At 40.6% G+C, this 16,642-nt stretch overlaps 2 protein-coding genes across 6 annotated transcripts in view; one reads left to right on the top strand and one right to left on the bottom strand.

Moving 5' to 3' along the window:
- AAMDC (adipogenesis associated Mth938 domain containing) overlaps nucleotides 1-10,573 on the bottom strand; it is a 37,706-nt gene extending 27,133 nt beyond the window's left edge. Inside the window, exons 1-2 of one of the 4 annotated variants that reach the window (XM_077867186.1) lie at nucleotides 9,978-10,118; nucleotides 1,550-1,722 (exon numbers count right to left, since the gene is read on the bottom strand). In XM_077867186.1, coding sequence (XP_077723312.1) covers nucleotides 1,550-1,567 — 18 coding nt within the window. In that variant the 5' untranslated portion in view covers nucleotides 1,568-1,722; nucleotides 9,978-10,118. The other 3 variants (XM_077867185.1, XM_077867187.1, XM_077867188.1) reach the window with 3 other exon arrangements.
- The window catches only part of RSF1 (remodeling and spacing factor 1), a 158,041-nt gene continuing 151,688 nt past the window's right edge, over nucleotides 10,290-16,642 (top strand). Inside the window, exon 1 of one of the 2 annotated variants that reach the window (XM_077867175.1) lies at nucleotides 10,290-10,712. In XM_077867175.1, coding sequence (XP_077723301.1) covers nucleotides 10,526-10,712 — 187 coding nt within the window. In that variant the 5' untranslated portion in view covers nucleotides 10,290-10,525. The remainder of the gene's footprint in view (nucleotides 10,713-16,642) is intronic. The other variant, XM_077867174.1, reaches the window with a different exon arrangement.

The raw sequence follows: 16,642 nt of genomic DNA, 5'->3' as shown, positions 1-16,642 counted from the left end.
TTCAAAATAATAACTTGACACTATAGAAATAATAATGAAAGAGGCATACTATAAGCTGAGAAGCGCTTATTTATGAAAACCATTCAATTTCAGAGAACAGTAACATGGCTAATTGTTCCTGCCTGGGATTACCATCAGGCCCTCATTATCAGTTCAGTTGATCCAGAGGTTCAACTTGGCTGAGGCAGGATATGAAAATCAACAAGAGTCTTGTTGCTTTGGCCAGAGGAGGATTGATTGATTTAGAAGCATTATAAATTAAATTGGTGATTTCAATGGCAAGCAAATATGGATGGCAGGTGGTTCTGCTTCCTTGCTACTGTGGGCCGGTTTGGGGCAAGAAATGGATTTGCAGAGTAGGCAGGGATTTAACAGAAATTTCTCAGAGCTGACATAGCCATTGTGGGCTTGGTGAGATCTCCACATACCCAGAATGGACCAAATGCTGTGAATGTGTGTATCAAAGACAACAAACAAGTGGGCCTAAATCATGCAAACATTCTGGGCCCGTGGAGCCAACAGCACATGCAAAATCAAGGAGCAAGATGGCTCAGAAGGACTTAGAACAATGTAAAAGACAGGCAAGACATGAAAACAGTCTGAATATTGAATGTACTCCCCAGTGCACACACTGATCCACCACTAGAAAGTAAAGGTCTTATTGGCTTTAGGTGTTTGAACACAATCTTCCTTTGACTGAATACTAAAACATGGAGCAGACCCCTAGGAAGACAAGCTTAAAAATAAAAACAAGAATAAATTTTTTTTTTTTTTTTTTTTTAAGAATAAAAATTAAATGGGCGCCCGGCTGGCTAAATTGGAAGAGCATGTTACTCTTGATCTCAGGGTCATGAGTTCAAGTCCCACATTAGGTGTAGAGATTACTTAAAAAAAAAAAAAAGCTTTAAAAAAATGAATAAAAATTATAAACAGATCCCAGGGGCCATACATCACATGGGAGATAGAATTCACAGATTTAGTCTAGGCAAGTACGTGACTAAGTACAAAAAACTAAGAACACGCTGTAGGGGGAAAATCAGAATCCAGACTTTTTCCAATATATAATCTAATCAGTTTTGAACAAAAAACTATAAGACATGCAAAGAAACAGTCTGTTAAGTGTCTGCCTTCAGCTCAGGTCATGAGTTCAGCAGTGAGTCTATTTCTCCTCCCTTTGCTCCTCCCCCTGCTCATGCTCTCTTTCTCTCTCAAATAAGTAAAATCTTAAAAAAAAAACAAAAAAGACACACAAAGAAACAAAAAAATATGACCCATACTTATCAAGTGAAACTGTATCTGAGTGTTTCTGTATGTTTGATTAGCAAAGATTTCAAAAAATTTATTATAAATATATTCAAAGAACTAAAGAAAGCATATATAAAGAATTAGAATGACAATAACTTAATACAAAATTGCAATAAAGAGACATTTCAAAAAAGAATCATAGAAATTCTAGTATTTATAAGTAAAGTAACTAAAAGGTTAATTCTAATAGTCAAGATTCTACAGAGAAACAGACCCAGTAGATTATGCATATTATGAGATTTACTTCAAGAAAGTGTCTCATGCATTTGTGGAGTGGCCAGTTCAAAATGTGTAGGTAGGTTGGCAGGCTGCTAACTCTTGGGCAGAAGTTGTCATTGCAGTAACAATGTATTATTTCTTCTTCTTCAAGGAAACCTCAGTTTTGCTTTTAAGGCCTTTCAACTGATTGGATGAGACCTACCAAGAATATTGAGGATAATCTGATTTATTTAAAAGTCAATTGATTGTAGATGTTAACATCTACAAAACAGCATCACAGCAACACTTAGATTAGCATTTGATTGAATAACTGGGTACTATAGTCTAACCAAGTTGACATATAAAACTAACCACCACAGTACACCCCTTGTCAATCTGGCACCTATATATATGTCCTTAAACCATGTTATTCTCCAAATAAACACATTAATAAAGTGAATACTTCTGCCTAACATTAATAACTACTAATCCATTTTGCAGCTTCAAATACTGAATATCCATTTTGAAAATACATAGCAAAGTACATAAACACAGTTTCAGGTGCAATAGGAGGAAAGTACAAATTTTTAAGACATGATTCCTGTTTTTAGGAACTAATATTACCCTTGAGGAGAGACGACATATATATACAAATAACTACAGTTTTTTAAGGTAATTTTTTTAACATGAAGTCACTTTTGAAAAGTGGTGTAAGGGATATATATTGAGTTGTTATGAGTGTTGAGAAGACTTCTGTGTTAGTCTTTTAAAGCTTCCATAACAAAATATGGCAGACTGAGTGGCTTAAAAAACAAATTTATTTTCTCAGTCTTGAGGCTGGAAGTCCATTAGAAGGTGCCAGCAGGATTAGTGTCTAGTGGGAATTCTCTTCCTGACTTGCAGATGGATTCCTCCTTGCTTTTCCTTTTTTTTTCCCCCCATGTGGCCTTTTCTCTGTGCATTAGCACTCTTAGTCTTTTTTGGTCTTTTTTTTTTTTTTTTTTTTTTCAGGGGCCAGGGAGGAAAAAGGATGGGGTCCAAAGTCCTAATTCAATCTTTTTAATAGTTTGTGTGTTCTAGGAATTTGTTCATTTCCTTTAGATTATCTAATTTGTAGGCATATAGTTATTTATAATATTCCTTTATATATTTTTTTAATTACTGTAGATCGTGATGTCACCTTGTTCATTTCAGATTTTAGTTAGACTTTTTTATTTTCATCTTGTCCAGTCTAGCTAAAGATGTGTCAATTTTGTGGTTATTTTCAAAGAATCAATTTTTGGATTTATTGTTCTTCTCTATTTTTCTCTTCTCTATTTCATTAATACCCATGCTAATCTTCCTTATTTCCTTCCATTTGCTTTATGTTTAGTTTGCTTTTCTCCAGTTTTTTAAAGATGGAAAGTTAGCCTATTGATTTGAAATAATCTTTTTAATTGTTTTAAAATTTTTTAAAAGACTTTGAGAGAGACAAAGATAGCGACAGAGATAGTGAGAAAGTACATACAGGGAGGAGAGGGAGTAGCAGGCTCCCTGCTGAACAGGATCCTGGGATCTTGACCTGAGCCAAAGGCAGACATTCAATGGACTGAGCCAGCCAGAAGCCCTAAAATTATCTTTTTTAATACTGGCATTTATATACAGCTGCACATTTGTCTTTAAGTAGTGCTTTGTGCATCCCCTAAAATTTTCATTTTTATTTATCTAAAAGCATTTTCTAGGGGATCCCTGGGTGGCTCAGCAGTTTAGCACCTGCCTTTGGCCCAGAGCATGATCCTGGAGTCTTGGGATCAAGTCCCCCATCAGGCTAGGCTCCCTGCATGGAGCCTGCTTCTCCTTCTGCCTATGTCTCTGTTTCTCTCTCTCTCTCTCTGTGTCTCTCATGAATAGGTAATAAAATCTTAAAAAAAAAAAAAATTTCTAGTTTTCCTTGAGATTTCTTCTTTGAACTATTGATTACTTATTTGGGTATGTGTCACTTAATATCCACCTATAAATGAATTTTCCAAATTTTCTTCTGTTTTTGATTCTGGTCTAATTCCATGTTTGAAGAACATATTTGACATAATTTCAACACTTCTAAATTTGTTGAGACTTCCTTTTTATGCCCTAGCACATGGTTTATCTTGGAGAATTCTCCATGTGCACTTGAATAAAACATGTATTCACTATTGTTGTGCAGTGTCCATAGGTGTCTGTTAGGTCTAGTTATTTTATAGTGTTGTTCAAGCCTTTTTCTTTTTTTTTTTTTGGTTGACGTTCTTTCCAGTTGTCCTAGATGACCATTATTGAAAGCAGAGTATTGAAGTCTCCAAGAAGTATTGTTGAATTTTCTATTTCTCATTTCAATTCTGTCAGTTTTTGCTTCATGTCTATTAGGGCTTTTGATGTATTGACTCCTTGTGGTTTCATTCCTAGCTTTAGGAATGAAGTATTGACCTTTTTATCTCTAGCTATAGGAGTGAAGCACTGACTTAAGCTAATGCATTGAGTACATTCTACTTTCATTTTCTATACTGGTCACACTGGCTGAATGGCTGAATATGTGAGTTGAGACATACCAATCAGTGTTTAGGGACTTTTTTGGGGGAAATTCTGAGATACTGAGGCTGGGATGGATACAATATAGAAGGGTACCTTGAAACTGTTAGTACCAGGAGGGAAATCAGTTTGAAAATTCAGCCCATGCAAAGGAAGGCAACACAGACATCCTAGGAGAGTTATGACCTGATTAGATCATATCTCATGCATGAGCTACCACTCATCTTTTCAATGATGTAAGGTAATATATTTCCTTTATTGTTTAAGCCTGTTTGTCTTTTACTTGCAACTTAAACTATTTTGACACAATTTATCTTTTTTTATTTTTTTTAATCTTTTTGACACAATTTATCTTAAGGATTCACCAGATATCCAAATGTCATCTTAATAGTATTGAAGAAATACTTCTGCAACCCAGTTCTGCTTGGTACTTGGAAAACTGATGTGTCTGACATACCATAAAGTTTTACTGAATTAAAAATATATAATAACTACTGTAGTCCTGTTTAGATGTCATCTAGGAGTATGGAGGTAAGACAGAAATTTTACCCAACAACGTTTCCTTTGTCATTACCAAATGATAAAGATCAAATTTGTTCATTTATCCAGATGTTCATTCATTTTCCTCCACATGTACAGCTAAGGGAATGTGTTTCAAACTTTGTCTAAATCACAACAAATACATTTTATATCATAACATACACACCTTTACAAATATACATATTTCATATCTACTTTTGCAATATATATATTTATCATACCCTTATTATATGTGATACACTATTTTTTTATAATACACTATTTTCTATTCACTTTTTAGCATCCTCCCTTTTTAGTACTGTTCTATTTTTTTTTTCATTTTTAATGTAATTTTGGTCTTGATCCACCAAATTAATTTTAAAACTAACTAATGGGTTATGATCCTTCATTTAAAAAACATTACTATAGGCAAGGGCTACATTCAAAATAAATAATGAGGGCAGCATGTGCACTGGCTACATCAAAATGGGAGTGGAGGGCTAGAAGAGGGTCTGATGTGTCCGTATTGAATGTTCAGTTGCTGGGAGTTGTTAGAATGAAACTAGGGAAGCCAATGTCCCAGGGATTACGTGGGAGGCTCACTCAGGACAGGGTTCTTCTGCAATTAGCATGTAAGTATAGTATCTTAGTATCTTAACAGATATTAAGATATCTTAATCTTAACTTTCTAGTGCACACTAGTGAATATCAGTGTTTTCTGTACAAGATACCAAACTGTATAATGTGATCCCTGACCTCAATTATCTAATAAAGTTAAAACATACAGACACATAGCAACGATATGAGGTATAATACATTTTAATATCAGTTGTTTCCTGCATACACTTTTTAAAATTTTTTTTAAAGATTTTATTTATTTATTCATGAGAGACACACACACACACACAGAGAGAGAGAGAGAGAGAGAGAGAGAGAGAGGCAGAGACACAGGCAGAGGGAGAAGCAGGCTCTATGCAGGGAGCCCAACATGGGACTCGATCCCGGATCTCTAGGATCATGCCCTGGGCTGAAGGCAGCACTAAACCACTGAGCCACTGGGGCTGCCCACATACACTTTTTTTTAGTAAAAATCTTTATTCCACCAGAGAAATTAGTCTCAGCTATTCTTTTAAAAGAAAAGAGGACTAATGTATTACTCTTAAGGAAAAAAGATAGTAAGACACATTTAAAAGTGCTTTCTTAAATGAGTAGAATTCTGCTGCAACAAAGAATTCAATTATTAGGAAAAGAACAAAAAATGGCTGGTTCAAATCTTGTTATATTACACTTATCTTTCTTTTTTTATTTTTTATTTATTTTTTATTTTTTTCTTATTAAACTATCTTGAAGAACACTGATTCCTATTTCGGTTGACACTTAATAGCTTTTTCTTTACATGTAATATATCTAGATGTATTAACTCTTTAAAAAGTGAACTTCAGGGACGCCTGGATGGCTCAGCGGTTGGGTGTCTGCCTTTGGCTCAGGGCATGATCCTGGAGTCAGGGGATCCGGATTGTCCCCGCATTGGGCTCTCTGCAGGGAGCCTGCTTCTCCCTCAGGCTGTGTCTCTGCTCCTCTCTCTCTGTGTCTCTCATGAATAAATAAATAAAATCTTAAAAAAAAAAAAAAAAGTGAACTTCAGTGGTGCCTGGGTGGCTCAGTTGGTTGAGTGACTTAACTCTCATTTTGGCCTCAGGTCATGATCTCAGGGTCATGAGGTGGGCCCCATGTGCTTGGGCTCTGTGCTCAGTGGGGAGTGTGCTTCTCTTCCTCTCTCCCTTTGCCTCATCCCATGTGCACACATGCGGTCTTTCTCTCTCAAATAACAAATCTAAAAAAAAAAAAAAAAAGAAAGAAAAAAGTGAACTTTAAACAAAGTTAGACTGTGTGTAGATAATTTAATTCTTGTTTGAAGGCTTCTTGATGGCAGTAGCAATAAATTAATTATGGATTTTTCTTTAAAGCTCCTCTATCTTTATATTCTAGCCTGATGTATATAACTCAATTATTTAACTACATAAATTGGGACTAGACTCTTGTAACCTACAACTTTTGTTGGCCTTGAAAGGCAAAAAGAGATGGTGGTAATGTGAGTGTTTGTTGTTTATTTTCTTTTCAAGAACAGACTTGTGAAGGTATGATCTATATCTTGTAGTAAAACATTTATCTTTTGGGCGGATATAACTTTCTGACGCCCAAGGACTTTGTTCCCATGCCAATCTGGATTAGAAAAGGCAGAAACTCTAACCTTATTTATCAGTTCCTCTTTGAATCACAGTGTGAGGATTGAGAAAAGAAAACTATAGTATAAGGCTTTCTTTTACTATGTTATTTTACAGCCCATGGAAGAACAGGAGGTGAGATACTGTAATAGCTGAAAGTGAAGACCCAGAAAGGAAGGGGAGGTAAGGGTTACAAAATTACATAATTAAAACTTAATTTGGTTGAAAGTTCTATCAAAGTTCATTCACAAGTTTCTTTCTCTGCTTCACAAAGATGTAATTTTGTTTAATATTGTGTATCTGCCTTTTATTTAAAAGGATTGAATTATATAACAATCTTATCAAGATTTTTTTTTTTTGTATCTTTCTGTAAAACTGTTGTTAAGGATGTATTCTAGGTTAGATTTTTCTTAAACTGGGGTCTTCAGGTCCCCAGATCTAAGGATATATACTTGGCACTCTGAGAATTCCACCAATGTTTTAACTTAGACATGTATTTAAGCAGTGTTGCTTAAAAACGGTATTTTACTACACATTAAATGAAAACTTCTTTTGCTATGATAACTCACAGCCATAGATATTTTCCTAAAGTAAGATTTTAGTTCCTTTTTTGTTTTGTTTTTTACATTTTTATTGTGGTAAAATATACATAAAGCTTACCCTTTTAACCATTTTTCAGTGTATAGTTCAGTGTCATGAAGTGCATTCACATTGTTGACTTTACTTTCTCATGGTACTATATCTTTTTTTTTTTTTTAGATTTCATTTATTTATTCATGAGAGACACACACAGAGAGAAAGACAGAGACATAGAGAGAGAAGCAAAAAAAAAAAAAAGAAAAAAAGAGGGAGAAGCAGACTCCCCACAAGGAGTCCAATGCGGGACTCATCCCAAACCCCAGTATCACACCCTGAACGGAAGGCAGACGCTTAACTGCTGAGCCACCCAGGTGTCTCCTCATGGCAGTATTTCTCAAAATGGAATTTTCCAGAGTATTTGAGAAATTAAAAAAATTTTTTTCCCTTTAAAAAGAGTCTGTGCCCAGTAGTTGTTTATCTCACTCACACGTGGAATTTAAGAAACAAAACAGAGGATCATAAGGAAGACAGGAAAAAATAAAACAAGACGAAATCAGAGAGGGAGACAAACCATAAGAGACTCCTAATCATAGGAAACAAATTGAGGGTCGCTGGAGGGAAGAGGGATGGGATGGGAGGATGGGATAATTGAGTGATGGACATTAAGAAGGGCACCTGATGTAATGAGCACTGAGTATTATATAAGATTGATGAATCACTGACCTCTACCTTTGAAACCAATAATATATTATATGTTAATTAATTGAATTTAAATAAACTTTTAAAAAACGGAAAAAAAGAGTTTGTGTGTTACTCAGGATAAGGAGTCAATATTCTAGATTATAAATTCCACTTAGAATATATGTTTTTCTCTTTTTAAAAATTTTTATTTGTGTGTGTGTGTGTGTGTGAGAGAGAGAGAGAGAGAGAGAGAGAGAAAGAACAAGCACGAGGGGGGAGGAGCAGAAGGAGAAGGAGCCAGAGAATCTTAAGCCTACTCCAGGCTCAGCACAGAGCTTAAAGTGAGGCTCAGTTTCAACAATCCTGAAATCAAGAGTTGGAGGCTTAATGGACTGAGCCACCCAAACACCCCTAGATTTTTTTTCTCTCTTGATAAAAATATTTTTTCTTTCGATAGTGAGAATGATATAGATCATTGTTTTTTCCTACAAATATAGAACAAAATTCAGTATTTGTAAGCATTTTCTCTGTTCCCAATTATTTGCCTATACTCTGTATTTCTTTATCTTCCTTTAATAATAAATTTTCCGATTTTACCTGGTTGGCAGTACACCTTGTTTCAAATTCTTAAATAGGTGCTATGTTAAGTGTTAACATTTTTTTTTTTGTAAGTGTTAACATTTAAAAAAAAAGATTTACTTGACAGGGAGAGAGAGAATACAAGTAGGGGGAAGGGAAAAGGCAGAAGGAGAGGGAGAAGTAGACTCCCCGCGGAGCAGGGAACTCCGCGGGACCCCCCCCCTCCGGCTGAGCAGGGTGAGGATGAGGAGGCTCCATTCCAGCCCCCACCCCCCACCCCCGCCCCCATCATGACCTGAGCTGAAGGCAGATGCCTAACTGACTCACCCAGGCTCCCTGGTAGTATGTAAGTTTTAAATGCACGTTGAAAATTCTGGCTCAAGGTAGTAAACTGTATAAATTATAGCTGAATTCAATCTAAATTTTAGAAATCCCTTTGTGCAGTAGTAGTAACTAACATTTAAAAAATAGTTACAATGAATGTGCCTGGGCATTGTGCTGATCAGTTTATTGTGAATAGCTAGTTACAACACTATAAGTACCGTTATCACTCACGCTTCCCAGAGGTTCAAAGAAGTGAAGAATCTTCTGCAATGACCTGAAGCAGTTGTTAGGACCCAAGTCTGGCCGACTTCTAACGCTCAGGCTCCTAACCATAACGCACCTTGCATCCCAAGTTGCACATTCTACTTTGCATGATTGATGGTTTTCTGAGACTCTTGGTGGGAGAACGCTCACTGCTGCCCCCAACGAAGCCGACCCTGTCTTCCAACATTTTTTTTGCTCTTGCACCAAGTCGCGTATCCTCTTAGTGGAGTCCTAGCCCACCCTCTGACCCTGGTCCCCTATAAAGTCTCGTCCCCTCAGATCCTCGTTCCCCTGAGTCTCTTCCCGTCACCCCCTGGCAACCACAGCAGGGCCCTGCCCCCTCATAACTAGGTCTGCCTAAGGAGCTGGCCCCTTCAGACCGTGACCTCCTACCAGGGCCCCAACTCCTCAGACAGGTGATCCTCGCAGAGCCGTCTCCTCGGCCTCCTGTCCCGCGAGCCCTCAGACCCTCTTTTCCAGCACAGTTGTGGCTCTTGTACCCCAGGAGACAGCAGTAGCCCTCAGCAAATGCTCCGCAGGCACTTCTCCTCACAAAGGTCCTCTCCCAACCCCCAATTAAAGGCACCTCTCTACCTTTCCCGTTTCCAAACTTCTCTCAGAATCGTGGTAGGGTTTGTTCTTTTTTTTTTTCTTTTCTCTCCTTGTTCTGCTTCTTATTCACGCTCCTCAACTTCCCCCACGAGCTTGTGGCCCGGTTTCAGATCCCGGAGGTTCCCCCCCTCAACTCCCCCCAAAACTCACCCAAAGGCCTCTCTTCAGGAGAGTTGCGATCCCAAACGGCTCCGCGCTTTACCTCTCACCTCTGGCGGTTCGGGCCGTCTCCGCGGAGCGCTCCCCCCGCTCGCCCCGCCCCGAAAGCGCCTTTCAGCGAGTCGTCGCCCGAAGCCCCGCCCCCCCCCGCCTATTGGCCACTGTTCCCAAGAAGTCCCGCCTCCTCAGCTTCCAGTCCTCCTCCCGGCCCCGCTTCCCTTGTTTTCATTCCCCCTGTCACACGAGGCAGTGGCAAACCCAAGGTGGGAGGGGCGAAGTGGAGGGAGGGAAAGGGGGGCGGAAAGAGGGCGGAAAGTGAAAGGCACGGAGGGCCTCTCTTTCCCCAGTCTGACTCGGTTCTCGACTGCTCCGAGCAGCCGTTGTATTGTGGGATCGCGGCGCCGTGCCGGAGACGCTCGGATCCACGGGGGAGCTCACTCACCAGCGCCTCCTGTTGTCCGCAAGGCTGCTCTGCCATTCCTCGGAACCCAACTCCCTCCACCGCCCCCATCGCCTCCTCCTCCATCCTCCAGTTCAAAATGGCGGCGGCGGCAGCAGCGGCGGCCGCGATGGCTCCTCCGGGCTGCCCGGGTTCGTGCCCCAACTTCGCCGTAGTCTGCTCCTTCTTGGAGCGCTACGGGCCGCTGCTCGACCTGCCCGAGTTGCCGTTTCCCGAGCTGGAGCGGGTGCTGCAGGCGCCGCCGCCGGACGTCGGCAGTGGAGAAGGTAAGCGAGGGGCCCGAACGCCCGGCGGGAAGCGGCCCTGGCACGCTCCTTCGCCCTGCTCTTCACGGACATCCCGGGCCTCCGCGGCTCTGTCCTTCCCCCGGGGCGCAGCTCCGGCCGGCCCGGCCTCTCCGCCCAGCCCCCAGGGTCTTGGGCAGCGGGGAGGCGGGGCCGAGACCCCCTAGGGCCACTGGGCCCGGCGCCGAGCGGAGGTGGGGGCGTCGCGGCTTAGGTGTGGGCTGGGGGCGTGGAGCGGTCATTGTGCTGGCCGGCCGCCCCTGGGACTGTTTCCCGGCCGCAGGGGCCGGTCCTCCACCCCTTCTCCCCCTGGGTGGCGGGGGAAGGGGAGCGCAGGTTCCGGCCAGCTTTGCGCTTTTCTCCTCCTCCCCTCCCTTGCTTCTTCCCCTCCTCCCACCATCCTCCCCACCATCTCGGGGGAGGCTGGGCTCATCTTCTCGGGGCGCCCCTTTCTCTCCCTCCACCTGGGTGGGCGGGGGCCAGCGGACACTTCAGCCCTCCCTCCCTCTAGTGGGAACTCCCCCGAGAGAGTCGCTCGCGTCTCTCTTCCCTTCCCCTCGAGGGCCGGTTTAACCCCCAAAACTCCTTCCTCGGGGTAGGGAGGTTTGCTCCTCCCTCATGGGAGCGGGTGGGGGGGTCCTCCTCCATTCTTGCTTTGGGGGTCGAAGTCGGTTCAGCTTCTCCACTTTGGAGGCTACAGGGTTAATTTTTCCTCCCCCATAGTTTTCCTCCTCCTTCTCCCCACCTCCCCCCAAATAATAGAAAAGCATCTCCCCACTTTTCTAATCCCTTCCCCCTTCATCGTGGCAGCGAGGCTTAGGGGAAGAAGTCGTCCTCCCATTTGCAGGGTGGGGTGGGGTGGTTAGTATGTAGGCTGGAGGAGGGGCTCAGACGGAGGGGGAAACAGTTGAAGAAGGTGCTTGTTGCTCATGTTTCTCTCTCTGGTGCTGCTGGTCTATTATTGGTGTTCGCAAGTGGTGCTCCTTCCACATAAGGCCACCGCGCGGGTGCAGGGCGCATGCTCTGCCCGGCCCCATTGAAACTTCCTGCTGCTGCTGCTGCTGCTGCTCCTGCTGCTGCTGCTGCTGCTGCTGCTGGTTCTTTCCCGGAGCATCTTAGCGCTGTGCCTGCTGCCTCCCCTTACACTGATCGCGTACATTTCACCCCTTATTTATTCCTCATCCATGCCTCTCCTTTCCTGGCATATTTCTTCTCTTAAGAAGGCCTTTTGTTTTTCTGGGGGTTTTTTTGTGTGTGTTTTTACCCCCTGTGTCTGAGCATTGCCTTTATCTGGAAACAGCCCTTAGCTGGAAAAGAGACGTTTCCTAAATAGGTTTTTTTTTTTTTTTTTGGTTCGTATTAGGTTGCTAACGTAGTTTTTGTATAAGACAGATAGCTGTTTCCTTTCTAAGAAAACAAGGTTGCTTTTTCAATTCTCCGTGGAAGTGAAGAAGTTTAACAGAATGTATTTACATTGCTAGAAGGGCTCCAGGTGTGAAGTTTTCAAAATATTAGCTATAGTGAAGATGATGTTGTGGCTACCAAAGACTCAGATTAATACAGCACTTACTGTACAGGCCTATATTTTTTCTTATCTACAGCCCAAATCTCTTTCTGCCCTTAACAAACTGTGGCATATGAAAGGGTAGTTTTTATTATTAATTTGAGAGAAAGAGTACGCGCACAAGCAGACGGAGGGGCCGAGAGAGAGAGAGAGAGAGAGAGAGAGAGGGAGAGCAGGCTCCCTGTTGAGGAGGATGGGGCTCTATCCCTATCTCAGTCCCCCGGGGATCATGACCTGAGCCTAAGGCAGACATTTAACCAACTGAGCCACCGAGGCCCCTCTAAAAGAGTAGTTTTTTTCTTTTTAAAAGATTTTATTTATTTATTCATGAGAGACGTAGAGAGATAGAGGGAGAGACACAGGCATAGAGAGAAGCAGGCTCTATGCAGGGAGCCGGAAGCAGTTTTGATCCCGGGACTCCAGGATCACGCCCTGGGTGGAAGGGAGGCACCCAACCACTAAGCCACGCAGGCGTCCCTAAAAGAGTAGTTTTTTAATGTCGTGTAAAATAGGAGTGATAAATTACATTAAATAAAGACTTCCTGCAGCATTTCTTTAAAAGTTAAGCTTCCCAGTATAGTTATTTTATTACCAAATTGCATTTACATTCAAGTTTTATAGTAGTAGTCACTATGAAGTAGAATGCCTTAGTAAGCTGTGTTTAGGATAGTTTTGGAAGTGATACTAATATACGTATCTGAGAGAAATTTGGGGAAAAGGATTGCTGGCAAATTGGAATTTGCTGGGACCAAGTTGAAAGGCAGGTATAGACCTGTGATGGCATTGTATTCTGGGTGGTATACAAGTTTTCTTGTCTTCCATTCCTTTTAAGTATTTCGGCTGTTGCATTTGGCTTTAGAAGAAAAAATATCAAGGTCAGTTTAATAGTTCATGTTACCTCCTCTCTATCTAGAGTTGAGCAATGGCCACCAGCTAAGTGAAAACTGAGAAATATTCTGGGCAGAGAGATTATACCAGGGGGCTCAGCCAGTGCATTACCATTGGTAAAGCATCTATAATTGGCATTTGCATCTATAATAATGGATCTTCACATAATGTGATCTAAGAATAATTATTAAGTAATGTTATACAGTTCAACAGACTTGTCAAATGAAAAGTCTGTGCAGGTGAAATGCCATTACTGTGCAGGGAAAAGATTTTCAGGCCTTTGATGATGGTTAACTTACTTATAACAGTTGGATGAAGCAATTCTAGTCCAACTAACAAAATTTGAACTGAATCTTTTTGGAAAGGAGTTGTGTACTAGAAAGAGTTAAGATTTAAAAAAAAAAAACAGAGTTAAGAGACATGAGACATGAGTTTTAGCACAGAACAGTATTATATAAGTTGTAGAGCAAATTATTTAATTTCTATAGACCTTGTCTCTTGAGTAGAGATAATATCTGAGGATCAAATGAAATATTTCAAAAATCCTTTCATAAACCAAGCTCTTGCAGTATTCTTGTATTACAAATTTTATTAAAGATGTTAAATTTTTAACATGTGAGAATAGGGATATGAGCAGAGGTATTATATTTAGCTATTATGCTCTTTGGGAAAAATCTTTGTTATAATCAATTGAGTTTTGCTCTATATAAATGAGCATTTTTAGAAGGCAGTTCTTAGTGCTGCTTAAAAAATCCTAATTTATAAAACTTTTGGTTTTTCCTAGTGTGATTATCCGTTAAAAGGTGCTTTTTTTTTTTTTAATTTTATTTATTTATTCATGAGAGACACGGAGAATCAGGCTCCCTATGGGGAGCCTGATGCGGGACTCTGTCCCAAGAGACTGTCCCAAGATTCGGGGATCACAACCTGAGCCAAAGGCAGACACTCAACCACTGAGCCACCCAGGTGTCCCAGAGGTGCTTTTGAAAGTATATTCTTGTGAGTTAAACTGTTTAAAACCTTTTACCTACTCACTTTTTGTCATAGGTATAGCAATATTATGGCATCCTTTGGAGGAAACTGTAGTTCTCTATATTCCTTGTTTGAGCACTTTATGATCATTTCCCTAAAAATTTGTTGATAAGTTTTTATTTGGCATTGTGGCTTTAGCTTAGAATTCTTCTTTCATCCCCTAGAGAGGAAATTATTAAATTTAAGTTTGAATGATATATTGAGTATTTACTATGTACAAACATCATTTCATTCTTTGTTCTTTGAGGTTGGTACTATTAATTCTTTTTGGCAGGCATAGAAACTAAGGTTTAAGAGATTGCTTTAGTTGCCCAGTGCCCAAGATGATATATAGTTATTGGTAAAATCTGATTTTTTAAATTTTTTTTTTTATTTATTTATGATAGTCACAGAGAGAGAGAGAGAGAGGCAGAGACACAGACAGAGGGAGAAGCAGGCTCCATGCACCGGGAGCCCGACGTGGGATTCGATCCCGGGTCTCCAGGATCGCGCCCTGGGCCAAAGGCAGGCGCTAAACCGCTGCACCACCCAGGGTTCCCAAATCTGATTTTTTAAAAGATTTATTTAGAGGAAGGGAGAGAGCTCAAGAGTGCTTGCTTGGGTGTGGGGGGGAGGGTAGGGGCAGAGGGAGAGAATCCCTGCTGAGCATGGAGCTTAACTTGGGCCTCATCCTGAGACCCTGAGATCAAGACCTGAGCTGAAATCAAGAGTCAGATGCTTAACCAACTGAGCCACCCAGCACCCCTAAAATCTGATTTCTAACCTAGATCTGAGTCCAAAGCCACAAAATTATACCTTGCCACAGGGCCATGTTTCCTACACTACACTGAGATACCTCAAGGTATTGCCACCAACTTACAGAGGTGCTATGTGGTTGTTTAAATGTTCAAGGAACAGATAGCAGGACTTGATATCTCTTGGTTGCCAGGAAAACTACTAGCTTTACACAGTTCCTGATTTGAACCTTAGATTGTGCTAAGTTCCTTTGGGTGATGTACCTTTGTGAAGTTGGGTTTTGGTGGGGTTACTGTGACAAAATGTAAATGCTGCATGAAAATCAGTGAGAAATAGGAAATAAGAATAGCAGTGTCCAGTTTGATTCCAAGGTTTGAGAAGTTGTTCATATTGCCTAACCATAATATGCATTCTGTAGGTAAGTAAGTAATTGTGATTATTTAAGAATGAAGTAAAAACTTTTTTTTCAGCTAAGGTAGATCAGTTTTTCAAGTTGCTACTAACAACTTGATAAGTGAAGCTGTTAGTGTTTCTTTGCGTCCTGCTGTTGTTAAAAAAGTTACTGAAATACTGAGGGTGTTAGTTTGGAAACTTGTGCTTTAGAGACTATCACTGAGTTTTGTGACCGGAAAGAAAGGAGTACTATGTCCATTTTGACTTTATTTTGTAGAGAAGAAAACCCAGGTGCAGAGATTGATTTCAAGTGTATGTAGCAACCCATTGGTGCTATTCAGGCCATTCTTTTCAGAGTCCACCTGTGTGCTGAAACCATCAAGAAAAAAAATTAGATTTCTTGTTGGTTTAAGTTAGAATAGGAAAAGGGTGTGCCGGCTAAAGTGTTCAAAAAATTTTTTTTTTCAAAGGAATCTCTACACCCAAGGTGGGGCCTGAACCAAGAGTTAGTTGCTCCACTGTCTGAGCCAGCCAGGCGCCCCTGAAGATGTTGGTTGATCCCCACTCCCTCACAATCTACTTTTGCCCCCCTAGTTCTATGCTATGCATGGACCTCCCCATCTTCTTCTTGACTACAATTGGATGAATGGAAGGTATGGATACAAGTGAAAATGGACATTGACTTTGTGAGATTACCAACAGCCAAGGCTCCCATGTGTCTTTTTCAAGAGGAAAATGAACTTTTTCATTCTTTAAAGGTAGTCTTTGTATAGGTATTGGTTGAAAAGTTAATGATATCTAATAACAGTCTAATAAGGTATGTGTGGATAATGTCTTACAATTCCCCTAGTTGGTACTATGATTGAGTTATTTATATGGTATTAAATGAGTTGACTCATTAATTTTTAGTTTGAATTATATTTAAGATTTTATTTTACTAGTGCACTTTTAGTTTCGTGTTTTTTTTTTCTCATTTTTAAATGATTCAATGTACAGCTCTTACAGTCAAATGTCAAGTACAAAAGAGTATACCTTTCATATATAACTGGAGTTATGACTGGAACTCCTACTGGTGCTAACTGAATTGTGTGACAGTTGTTTTTAGGTGAATTCTACAAAGTAGAAAGATGACTTTACCATAACTGAAGCTAACCATCTGTTGCTTTAAGCAAAAGATCTTACTGGTGCACATGCCAAGAGTTATGTCGATCCACAGTGGTAGATTGCAGGAACCAGAACCTGTTTTAATTGAAAATGTCCAGTTTGGGCTCTTCTGTTTTTTGAATAAAGAAATGGTCTT

Source organism: Canis aureus, chromosome 23 (genome assembly GCF_053574225.1).
Source record: "Canis aureus isolate CA01 chromosome 23, VMU_Caureus_v.1.0, whole genome shotgun sequence".
NCBI lineage: Eukaryota > Metazoa > Chordata > Mammalia > Carnivora > Canidae > Canis > Canis aureus.
The sequence above is the reverse complement of the archived record's forward strand: the minus strand, read 5'-3'. Positions and strand labels throughout refer to the sequence as shown.